Raw genomic sequence first — 12,797 nt, forward strand, 5'->3', positions numbered from 1 at the left:
GCTAACAGAATGAGGTTAGCACGTCAATGTCGAATGACTAGAAAATGTGGAGAAATTAGAAGCAGCAGCTGCCCATAATTTCAATTATAGGTCCATAGTCGCCAAGTGAATGAATTCGCAGAGTGACAACTACAACTACAACTTTGCGCAATTGCAACACTGCCGTCACACATGCATTTCGTTGTCTCTGCATCTGATATTATTCCCTGCTTCTATTACAAAATTGTATTACAAAATTGTATACAGGCTTTCCCAACTTTTCGCATCCTATTAATTTTGATAAAGAACTGCTTAGAATAGGATAAAACAGAGCCAATGCATTTCCCCATCCATTATTGCAATAGAAAAAACAAATTTAGCTGTCCCAGTCCCGAGTAGTTGTTTGGTTTCGGTGGCAACTTAGTCGCTGGGACCAATCATCTTCTCTGGCACTACAAGTGTGTCAAATTCTTCGGAGGTCAGAACTCCCAGATTTAAGGCAGCTTCCTGTGAAACACAAAGCTCGGTCAAATTCGCATTCACAAAATTCATTTAATATTTAGTTTGCATCATAAACACATTTTCCAACTCACCTTTTTTTATACTCAATCACCATTTTTTCTTACATCACATCACAAAAAGTGATCCAATAATTATTCCAAATAATACTCTATCCAAACAAACCCATATGTTTTTCTTTTCAATAAAACAGTAATTGAAAAAAATAAAAATGCCTCTGTAAGTGGACAACCTAAACTCCCAACAAACTTCCAGGAACAATACTCTCATGAGGTTCCTAGAAAGAATGAAACCCAAAGAAATCCAACACATTGCACAGTTGAATTATAACTCTCACCTTCAGAGTACTTCCCTCCTTGTGGGCTTTCTTGGCTACTGCAGCAGCATTATCATACCCAATTTTCTGTTACAAAGCAACAAGTTATTATTAAAGAGAACAAAAACTTTAAAAAAAAAAAAAATATCAAACATGTTAGTGAATTTACAAGTACAATGTAAAAGCAATGCTAGGAAAGAAGCTTACAGGATTTAAAGAAGTGACTAGCATGAGTGACTGCAAGGTTTGCAAAAAGCAAAATAAGTCAATAGTTAATGACCACAGAAACAGATACATTGTCATTTATGCATCAAGGCCTTCACTAACCTCGTGTAACAATTTAGCGATCCTTTCCCTATTGGCTTGAATTCCCCTCACACAATTCTTCTCAAAGGAGGAAGATGCATCACCAATCAATCTCAAAGACTGTGAACATCAAAGGTAACAAGAGTCAGACACCAGATATGTGATGAACCAAAGATCATTTAGAATTCGAATTCGCACAGGGACTGCTAGAGTGGCCTCAAAAAGGCTGTTTATGTTTCATAATAATACATCTAGAAGATATTTGTGAAAAAGTATGTCAGAGATGGAAGCCAAAAGCTATGGAATTGAAGCCGTAAAAGAAGCAAAATTTACGTACAACAAACTTAATAAGCCAAGTATCCTTCCATAACCCATATCACCTCTATTCTTCTACTATATGATAAGAGAGGAAAAAACCAAACCCTACATTGTCTCTCATATTTCTAGAACCGCTTCATCAATATTTTTGCACGGCAGGCACATTGTGGGAAGACTTTCTACTCATGAGAAAGCCTAAAGTTTTTATGTTTTGCTACTTCACAGTTATAATTAAGCAATATTGTCAAATAGCAAGAGATGAAAACATACATGCAGAAGACAACTGGCAATCAGAGGCTTGAATACATTCAGCTCAAAATGGCCATTTGATCCACCGACTGTGATGGCAACATGGTTTCCCATAACCTGCAAGTAATTAGAGATGAGAAGAATCTAAAGGATCAAACCATATTGGGATGTTCGATCGACTGCTTTTATGAGCAAATATTTTCCTTGCTTTTTCAGCTGTATTCTAAAGTAAACACCTTCGGTTGTTTCTCAATTATATAACAATAACAGCTCCTCAAATATGGAGAAGTAGTACACAAGCAAAGGTATCTAGAAGAAACACAATCTGGAAAATAAAAGTAAATGATATGCTCGAGTTCTCCATTCCAACCTGAAAAGGAACAAGTATATACCTGAGCACAGACCATGGTGAGCGCTTCACACTGAGTGGGGTTCACTTTCCCCTGAAACAAAGTAGGTTCAGAATAAAAATCAGGAGAAATCAGTGGACAGAAATTGCTTGCCATACCATGCACTGATCCGCATGTGTCACCTCAAATATATGCAAGGCGCAAAGACATTACCGGCATAATACTGCTGCCAGGTTCATTTTCAGGAAGAATAAGTTCGCCCAGACCACACCGTGGACCACTGTAACAGGAAAATATAGTTTACTGTGCACTTAGCAAGAAAACTGTAACGTATACAGTAAGATAATCTTTAAAGAAACATTACCTTCCCAAGAAACGAATATCATTTCCAATCTTCATAAGAGAAGTAGCAACTGTATTTAGGGCTCCACTAGTTTCAACAAATGCATCATGAGCAGCCTGCAAGTAAAAGACCAAGCGGCTAAAAGATTTTAGAGGGCGTTTGATAAAACTAAAACTAAACTCTGAAATCTGAAGACTAAAACTTAATTGCTGTAGCTGTAGTCCTAATTCGATGAATCCATGAAGTCAAATCTGTTTGGTAATCAGATGAATGCAAGTACTGAAATGAAATATTTCATTCTATACATATTATATAGGTTAATAGTGATACTATGTTAAAATACTACTTTTTAACATTAATAAAGCATATACTAATACGGAAAGTGTATTTCTGTTTGTTTATGTGTGAAAATGTGTCTGAGAAAAGAAAAATGTATGCTGTGTCTTTAACAGAGAGATTATGTCTCAGTATGTCATAGAATAAAATGTGTGTTTTTGAGTGTGTGTGAGAGAGAAAGAGAGAGACAGAGCAAGAGGGAGAATGTGTGTGTGTGGAAGTGTGCCTGTGAGAAAGTACGTCTATGTGTAAAAATATAAAAGTGTTGAATAATTCTTTTGAGTAAATATTACTGTACTAGTTCAACAATTCGGCAAATTAAGTGATACAACTTTCACTTACAATTTTCTATACAAATCAAATGGGCCTTAATGTATTCAGATATAAGCAAATCCAATTATCAAACAAACTTAATAGAAAAAGCACTTAATTAAGGCGGTTACCAAACACCCCAGTGACGTATATAAAAATAAATAACTAAAAGAACCTAATGCTATCAGAGCCAAAAGGCAAATACATAATGCACCATGGGAATCAAGAGTTTACAAGTGCTTCAAACTTGTTTTCAGCTGTTACAAATGGTAACTTTGTCTCCTCTGCCACAGCAGCAGCAATTTTCACATCAAACCTGAACAACAGTCATGGATTTGTAGATTCACTTTATCCACACTTCATAAAGCTCCATTAAGTTTACAGGTGCCTGGAAATTAAATGACATGTTTCACCACACGCTGTAAGGCATACCCTTTCTTCGTGTTCAAACCAGTTCCTACAGCAGTGCCTCCCTGTGCAAGCTGTTCAAAAGACGTTCCTGTTCCCAGTCAAAGACAAAGAGAGGGAGGTAGGGAGGAGGAAGGGGAAATATAGAAGTTTGACGCAACCTGATACAGACGAGGAAGAGTGCACAAGACTCGATCAATCCCATACTTCACCTAAAATTAGGAATGCAGCTAGGATGAGTACTCCATAGCTGATTAGTAACACTTAAGAATTTGAAAAAAATAACAATAAAACATAAGTACAAGGAACTCCAATGAAACTTGTCACCTAAACAAGGATCCCTCTACACTTTCTTAAGTTGAAGAAACATGACTTCATATCATACCGAAGAGATAGCCTTAAACTAATTATGGTGGCAAGATGTCCATCTTAACATGAAATTTTAGCTATCCGAAGACTATAATTGAGAATCTACACGCAGAATAAAAACTACTTGAACGAGCAGACAGGCAAAAGTCAGTATCATTTAATAGACAAAATGGAGTTCCTATGATGAAGGTAAGTGTCATGGGAGGTCATTCCATTTACCACATTAATCACAACCATTATTACACGACAAGAGGCAGAAAGATCTTACTTGTGTTGTATACCCACTAAACTCCTGTCCAAGTGTCAAAGGTGTAGCATCTTGAGTGTGTGTACGCCCAATTTTAACTATGTCTTTGAATTCAATCGACTAATAAAGAACAAAAAGGAAAACAGTATTAAAATTACAGGTAAAGTTGAATAGTACAAGCAATATAAATATACAAGCCGTTATTAACCAATATAAGCTTGAAACGTGATTAGAAATCATATGATAAGTAGAGAGGAAAATTACAAACATAAAAATGATCCATATAAATACATGAAGTCTTCATAAAACGGGAACTAAAAGAAATTTTAAAGAAGATGGATATGGAGACACAAATGAGTGTATCTGCATGCCACCCTAGTGGAAAACTTCGAGATTTACCAACAAATTTCAAAATTAACTTCTTATTTAAATTCTTCAATGACTAGAAATCTTTAGATTAAGTAAGTGCATGGGCAGCTTTACAATGAATTCCAACAGCTTTAAATTTACTTAAGTAGTAAATAATAAATAAACACTACATCAACCTTTGAGTGCAGACTCGTTTGCAACTGTTTGAGATTCGGTATTAATCTCGAATTTACTTCCACTGCAGCTGCAATATGCATTACCTGTGCATTAGACAAATGTCAACTTGTTAGTGGCCTCAATTAGTGTACAAGTTAAGCATGAAAGCTCGATAAATAAGTTCACACTCACAAATGACTAAAATTTGTGAAATGTTCCAGTAGGAGGCTTACTGTTGGAAAGGTGTCATTTGAAGACTGAGACCTGTTCACATGGTCATTTGGGTGAACAAACTTCCCACCACGCTTGTGCCCTAGGATTTCAGCAGCTCTATTTGCAATAACCTGTAAAAGTCAGCTGAAACCTGATTAAAGATCACCTTCAGAAGAAGGAATAGAACAATCAGAACACTTGAGATTCTGCAAAGTTATTCCAGATGCTCAAAGACAGAGTAGCAACAGATGCATTTCAAATCAAAAACAAAACATCACTGGCAAGGTGATTAAGCATTAGGTACCTCATTGGCATTCATGTTACTTTGAGTGCCACTTCCAGTTTGCCAAACCACCAGAGGAAAATGATCATTTAGTTTCCCCTCTGCAACTTCTTGCGCAGCCTGCATTATTGCCTTTGCAATAACAGGATCAAGACCATACTCCATATTCACCTGTAAAAGCAACAAATTCGACATTGTATAGTCAGCAACTGAATTAAAATCGGCAAGGATGCATGAATCAGTTCACAGAAATTAATCAATCTTCATGCAAAGGCTGCCAGTGGGCTGATCACCCAAATCGCTTAGACAATCAGTGTCAAATTCTGACCATCCTTTTTCATTTTGAAATAGACATTAAATGTGTCAAAGAATTATGCAAAAATTCATTTAGAGAAGTGCATGACAGCGGAATTAGAAACATTAAAGTCGATGAAACAGTGCAAAATGATGAGCAACCTTGGCAGCACACTTTTTAAGAATGCCAAATGCACGTATAATTGGCTCAGGCATCCGTTCTCGCTCACCACCAATTTCAAAGTTCTGAAGTGATCTTTGAGTTTGAGCTCCCCACAACCTGAATAGCATCAATAAGAAAACAAAAGTCTTATGACCGCTCGGAGAAGAAGGAAGCATGCAAGATAGAACTTAGAAAACCTTTAGCATCAGTATTATTGCCAATAAATGTAAAACATTGAAAATAAATTTGTCTCTGAGCTGGTTCACTGGAACTTTACATGGTAATTCATGCAGTAAATGTTGAAGCACAGACAGTAGCACAGATCTTTAGTTTTGCCATATCAAGCACATACAGAGAAACTCTATGCTATTGGACGAGTCAAAAGGAGGACTGCATTAGAGCAATATCAAATGCCCCATACCCTTTATAAAAAGGAGAAGCAACTCACTCTGACACAACCTACGGAAACCCCAAAAGATGTTAAATTGAAGCTTAAATTGCAAGCAAAAGAATCTCAGTTTTCTCAGTTTTATAATAAGGAGCCAAACAACAAGAGAAGAGAATGTGAAAAGAACCCTCACCGCCCCCCCCCCCTTTCTCCAATGTGAAAGAACAATTGGTTGGACCATGTGATAACCTACGGTGAAGCAAGCAATTCCAGAGACTTCAAGCCCAACATATTCGGGTTGGTGTCTGTACTGTCTCTCCATTTTCATCAGAAGAGGGGGGAAAAAGTGGTTTACAAGAATTATGCAAGTGTTCATCTTTGCAAATGACTCTGCATATGGTGTTTGTGAATCAGTACTCTAACATTTGATAACAGGAGGCTTGCAGCAAACCAAGAGGGTGTGGGCTCCTTGAAGCCAGGGACCAAGGCGCCACCCTAACCCGAGAATGTAGGTCACCAGTCCAACCCAATGGGTTATCATAAAAAATAATTAACAAAAAAAAAACTAAAGAAACATTTGCGGAGAAACCGAGAATAATATACCGTATAGTAAAGCAAAATACCTAGTACTAAGCATGTAAACCCCTAAAAGAAATGGAGAAAGGGAAGAAAGTACGGACTTGTCAGATGGAACGAGAATGGGTCCAAAAGTGTCTCTTTCCTCCCTAAAAGAGGTAGAAAAGCATCTGAAGAGCGACGTCGTCACAGTCCTTGATCCAATGGATAGTCGACGAGACGCTACCAACATCGCCATTGTTCGAAGCAGCAAGATTTAGGTTTTCTAGGATAAAAGACTACTCAATCATCAATGAAGATGAAGAAAGAGAAAACAAGCACAAGACGAAGAAGAAGAAACGGATTAATGTCCACTGAGGATCTATGATGTGCAGTCTAGTCAAAGGAAAGCGAACCTGAAGTCGCCAAAACAAAAGCCGCCGGTGACGGATCCCAATAGAGAGTCAGAAAAATGGGGATCGGGAAACTCGAACTTAGGGCACCTGACCCACTTACTCCACCCGGAATCCGCTTTTTTTTTCTTTTTTTTTTTTATGCCGGTTTATGTCCAAACCGAAAGAAGATTTGCACGAGAAGACAGGCAGGTCTTCTGTCTGTATGGAGGTCCGGATGGCTCATATCGATTTTCCTCACGCCTGCATAAACGTGTATCCTCTCTGAATTGATTGCTCCATTATTTTGCGTACCTCGAGTAAATGGCTAAAATGGTAACAAAATTATTCAAAGGGTTAATCACAATTAATTTTCTTAACGTATACGGTATACCCTTTTCTCCATTTATCCCCTAACCCTGTTTCTATCTTAGTTTATTCCCTGTTGGATAAAATCAACCCTCCATTATTCTAATTTTTTATTGTGCCTTTTATTTTTTTCCCCATTTTTTCCTCTATTTTCTTTGTCTCTTTCTTCCTTGAATTTTCTTTTTTCTACAATAAACTTCATTTTAGTGATTGAAGCTAAAAAAAAAAATTGCAATATCTATTTTTTCTCCAAATTATCATAAAATGTTCAAAACCTTTCTCTGAAAAACCCTTTTTTGACCTTTCAATTCTTTTGCCTTTTTCCTTTCCCATTCCACTTTCTTATTTTATTCTAAGATAAAATCACAAGATAAATTTATGCCATGATCAATTATCATTAATTAGAATTTGGAACACATAGCATCATACAAAAGATCGAAATTGGCTTTTGATCCTTTCAAGGTTGTGCTCATGATCCCAATTACAATCTTTATATAAAGATTTATGTTGAGATGAAGTTTTCTATTAAGAATGATGAAAGAGAGAAAAAAGAAGTAAAGAAAGGGGAAAAAAGGGAAAAAATGAAAAATCACAATAATGAAAGAGTAATTTCGTCCTAGGGTTAAGTGAGAAATAACAAGAATTGATCACTCTTTTTTTTTTTTTTTGGGCTTGAAAGATCATTCCACTCCTTAAAATGGGCATTTAGGACCATTTTGACCAATTTAACCAATAAACCATCCAGGAAAAAAAAAAAGAGTAAACTTGACTTATTATTGTAGGTTCCAAGGGTAAAAAAATAAGGATAATTTCAGAAACATCCCTTGAGGTTTTTAACAGTTTCATTGTCCTCTCTTAAAAATATCATTAACCTCCCTTAAAAACTAATGTTTTTGTAACAAATTAGCCCAATTCAAAAAAATTAACAATAAAAAAATGATTTCAAGAGCGAGAAGAATATTTCATACCAAAAGTGCCCTCAACTTATTACTAGTTGGTTAATTTAGAATTAAAAAGGAATATTAGTTAAAAATAGAAAATAAATACTAAACTCTAGCATGAGCACAATAGAATTTAGTAATAATGATATTTTTCATAGAACTGCATAAAATAGCAAAATAAGAGTATTGGAGAGAAAAACTTGTTAATTTTGAATCAAGATTTACATGTAAGACTCATAAATTGTTAGTATTAGAATTCGAAAGATTTTGAACAATAATTGAACAAAACAAAGTATGGACTTTTCAAGGAAAAAAAAATCAAAATAGATTGCAAATGATTAAAAAAATAAAAAATATGCTAAAATATGTTATATTTTTTGAAATATTTCTTTAAATTGTACGATCCATTATTTTACATGATTAACAAGAAATTTTCATAAATTGCAATTTTAAAAATAACAACTCTCAAGTAATGTTTGGCTTAGTAGAAAATATATGATTTTAACGGAAAAGCAAATAAATCAAAGAAGAAAATATTGTTTCCAACCATCGTGTTTGGATTATACATACGAAGAAAAGAAAAAAAACAATAAATTGGAAAAGAAAGGAAAGAATATATTATGTGCAGTTACATTTTATCTATAACTTAATAAAATCAAATTGTAAACATATTTTAATACTTTACTCTATTTTTTTTGTGTATTTTCATATTCAGCTTGTTATTCATATGAAAAATTTATGAAATGATAATATCTCAATAGGAATTTTAATCTTTTTTAGGAGAAGGAAATTACAAGAACTATTAAAATATAGAAAACAAATTTTAAGGTATTAACAATTATCGTTATAAAATTTGGTATTCAAGATTTTTAAATTTTTTATATTCAAAACCATGGTTAATTTAGTATATATTTCCCAAGTTGCAAGGATAATAAAGTCATTTGACCATCCATGAGATAAGCATTAGACCCCATATGACTTAGATAAGAAATAAGTGACGTCAAAATCTTAGGAAATGACAGTGAAATTGTCAAAAATCTCAATGAAGGTTTCTGAAATTATCCGTAAAAAATATTATAATTATATTCTAATTGACACAAATTTTTTATTAAAGAAAAATCAAACTTTAGGGGTTAACACGTATTTTAACCACACTTTATATGAGGTCAACGTAATTAATTTAGGAAGAAAAAAAGCACCAACAACATCATCCTCTCCCTCCTCCACCTGCTCCTCTTTCTCCACCACCCTCGCGCCGTCCCTATTGTACAACCTCACCACTGCACTCTCTCCTCTCCTCATCAAATCTTTTCAAGTAAATCAGAGAAAGAAAAGAAACCCAAAAACGAAATTGGTAACCATGTTAGCCCACAGCTCATTGTTGAGCCAACTGGAACACAATCAATGTCATTTGTTGGGACCCATGAGTATCTTGCACCTGACATTATCAATGGAGAAGGGCATGGCAGTGCTATAGACTGGTGGACTTTTGGAAATTTCCATTACGAGTTATTTTGTTTGGTAAGATTCCCTTCAAGGGATCTGGGAATCGAGCGACCTTATTCAATGCTGTCGAGCAGCCCCTACAATTTCCAGTCTCTTGTCGTCAGATTTTCGGCTAGAGATCTTATAAGAGGGTTGCTAGTAAAAGAGCCGTGGCAGAGGTCGGATTCGTTGTGCAAGCCCATTGGAGATCCTAAGGCTATTTGAGATTGAGAAGATTACCCCTCCCAACACCATTAATTGGTAAAAAAAAAAAAAAACTACTCTTGGAGCTATCCCCTTTCAGCAAAATTCTGATAATTACTTCGAATTTGATTTCTTTTGATGGCTTTCAGAACTGATTGGAAAGGAGGAGGAGGAGGAGGAGGAAGAAAGAGAGGGGAAGAAGAAGAGGGGAGTGAGGGTGGCTGGAGAGCGGTGGGTGAAGGAGAGAGGGGAAAAGGTATCGAGCAGTAAAAGATAGGGGAGAAGTGAGTGGTAGGAAACGTGGCAGAGGTAAGAAAAGAGGATGAGGTGGCAATAAAGTGGTGGAGAATGCTGCTATGGCGGGAATGGGAAAGGGAGTAAAATGACGACATAATCTGGACATTTTTTGCTCATAATTTGGGCAATTTCGGTTAATTGATGAGAGAGTGATTTAAAACGCTCGTTCTAGAGAATTGAATATTTTTTGTCAAAACAAAAAAAACTTGTGATCAATTATTGCCATTTTGAACAATATTACGACCATTTTAACCATTCATTTTTTTCCTTATTTTACAGCACTCTTCAATTTCAACTTGATTGCTTCTACTATGAGTATTTTCTTTATTCTTTAATGGATATATGTACACACACATATACATATATACACTTTTTGATAGAAATCCATTTATTTAGCAAATTATATATGACATCTTTAGTTACAATAAAAAACCCTGTTTTTTGAAGTTAAAAGATTTGCTTGAATTTAGAATAAGAAGATAATATTCTTAGAAACCCACTAAAAAAAGAATAACATTCAAATCAATCTCATGAAACTACCATCAAAACGATTAGAAAAATACACATTTCACTGAGTTTTTGCTTCTTAAGACTTGTCATTAGTTTGGATGCATGATTATTTGGAAAAATATTTGTGCTTGTATCACGCACACATTTTTAATCACCTTCTTATCCTCTTATCAATTTATATGTCTTTGCATATGATACATGACCAAAAAGAGTGTTAGATTAATTATTCTAAATAATATCTTATCCGCGTAATACTTTCAAATAATATTTTAAATACAATCTTATGGAATATTGCTAGATATTTTTTAAATGAAATATTATATACACTGGCAGTGCATGCACTATCACGATTGGATACATGATACGTGAGCAAAATTTAGATTTTAAATTTAAATTTAGATAAATTATCATGTATCGAATAGTGATAGTGTATACACGATAAATTTTATATAAAAGATTAATATATTTTTTTTGAGTTACATGCGTGAACCTATGGAGGTTTAATACCATATTGCAGCACTCGGATAAGGAGATTCCTGCATTCATGTAGCCTTAAATTTCTTTAGGTGCAGGATTGGGCTTCCGTACTTGACTAGAGCTCGGATAATTTGTTTGAATTATTCTTAGCGTGCATTCCTGATAACCATTATCCATGTTTGGATTGCATTTTTCTTTTTCTTTTTTTTTTTAGAAAAATTATTATAACGATAAGGTAAAAAGGTGATTGGAAAATGTATTCACGAAAAGCGTATCCATTTTTCTTGGTAAATTTTTTTCATTCACATTTCTAGATGATCTATTAAGAAACATTTTTAGATGAAATCTGTCTTTCATTGTAAGATTGGAGAGTAACACCGTATCCTTCATCCAAATTCCTTCCTAACCTATAAAAGATCGAGTTGTTTACTCAACGTGATTGAAAATCAAATGGAATACACCGATTTGACTAGTGGAATCTCAAACAAGAGATTCGATTTATATTAAACTCACAAAATAAAAGAATGATAAAATTAAATCTATAGTCACTATATTATGTTTCTCTATCTGTTTTATATAGTTTACCGTTATCTAGACTATTCAAAATTTTTTAAAAGCTAATTACTTGATATGGGCATTTAAACCGATTGAATTATGAGCTAAAAGCTAGTCCGATTCACCTATTGGTTCAAAATTTTTTTTTAAAAAAAAAAGAAATGAGTTTATTTGGATGATTTATTTGAAATAATTACTATATCACTTTTTATGATGTGATGTATGTGAGATAAAAAGGTAATTACAATTTGTAAAGTAAATTATTTCATCTAAAATCATCTCAATCCGAACAAATATATTGGTTTTGCTAGGTCAATTTTAAACTCTAAAATCATTCGTCCTTGACACCTAAGATGTCAAGATGTACAAAATCTACCTTCCCATCCTCTCCCAAGGATTAGAGGTTACCTTGACCCAAAGGAAAACGAAAAAAGGAAACACTATGGCGGTAGCTCTTAAATTCTAATAACCACATCATCTAATCCTAATCATATTAATCGGCAAATCCACAAGGGTCTATTTTGACTAGCAGGATCGGTCTTTCCCTTGTACCAAAATAATTATAATTCAAATTAAATTAGAAAACCAAAAGGAAGACAAACGTGATAAAACACTAACGTTCCAAAAGGTAGTTGGGGAATGCAAGACGGTGATTTTAAAAAAAAAAAAAAAAGTCTGGTTTCTCTTGGTATTTGAAAAATTCTGAATTCTAGCTGAACTTAAACCAAAAGAAAAAAATAAAAATTATAGAGGCTGCCAAATTAAAAGACTAGTGAGGGACTAAGAGCGAAAATCTTTGAAAAACAATTCTATATCCAAAAAAAAAAAAAAAACCTACAGGAACAAACTCATTTTTCCCCAAAAAAGAAAAGAAAAGAAAAGAAGCCTATAACAACATACGCCATTTCCCAAATTTAATCTAGAAGAAAAGAAAACAAGTACTCATATAATATATAAGATAACGAAAAAAAGAACAAGGGACCAAATAGTGGAAACTGAAATGGAATCATGTGCTGGAAGAGCGTGCCCCGGTTGGTAGGGCAAGCCGCTTGATGCTCTGTTTGGGGATGAATTACAGCGGATTGGTGGGTGGC

General features: G+C 34.5%; 1 protein-coding gene across 3 annotated transcripts; it reads right to left on the reverse strand.

Moving 5' to 3' along the window:
• Nucleotides 1-47: 47 nt before the first annotated feature.
• On the reverse strand, nt 48-7,166 carry LOC113718345 (fumarate hydratase 1, mitochondrial). 3 transcript variants are annotated; one of them, XM_027243258.2, is made up of 18 exons: nt 6,890-7,166; nt 6,599-6,759; nt 5,530-5,647; nt 5,095-5,244; nt 4,811-4,921; nt 4,598-4,681; nt 4,074-4,172; nt 3,598-3,648; nt 3,461-3,510; nt 3,263-3,344; nt 2,402-2,496; nt 2,251-2,317; nt 2,080-2,130; nt 1,709-1,804; nt 1,142-1,240; nt 1,022-1,051; nt 836-901; nt 48-486 (listed from the first exon to the last, which is right to left on the reverse strand). In XM_027243258.2, exons 2-18 carry the CDS (start codon nt 6,730-6,732, stop codon nt 400-402), a joined length of 1,470 nt encoding a protein of 489 aa, XP_027099059.1. In that variant the 5' UTR covers nt 6,733-6,759; nt 6,890-7,166; the 3' UTR covers nt 48-399. The 3 variants fall into 3 exon arrangements, with proteins under 3 accessions (XP_027099059.1, XP_027099064.1, XP_071921723.1); XM_027243263.2 differs by having other exon boundaries at nt 6,599-6,772; nt 6,890-7,029; XM_072065622.1 differs by lacking the exon at nt 6,890-7,166 and having other exon boundaries at nt 5,598-5,647; nt 6,599-6,661.
• Nucleotides 7,167-12,797: the final 5,631 nt, after the last annotated feature.

Source organism: Coffea arabica, chromosome 1e (assembly GCF_036785885.1).
Source record: "Coffea arabica cultivar ET-39 chromosome 1e, Coffea Arabica ET-39 HiFi, whole genome shotgun sequence".
Taxonomy (NCBI): Eukaryota; Viridiplantae; Streptophyta; class Magnoliopsida; order Gentianales; family Rubiaceae; genus Coffea; species Coffea arabica.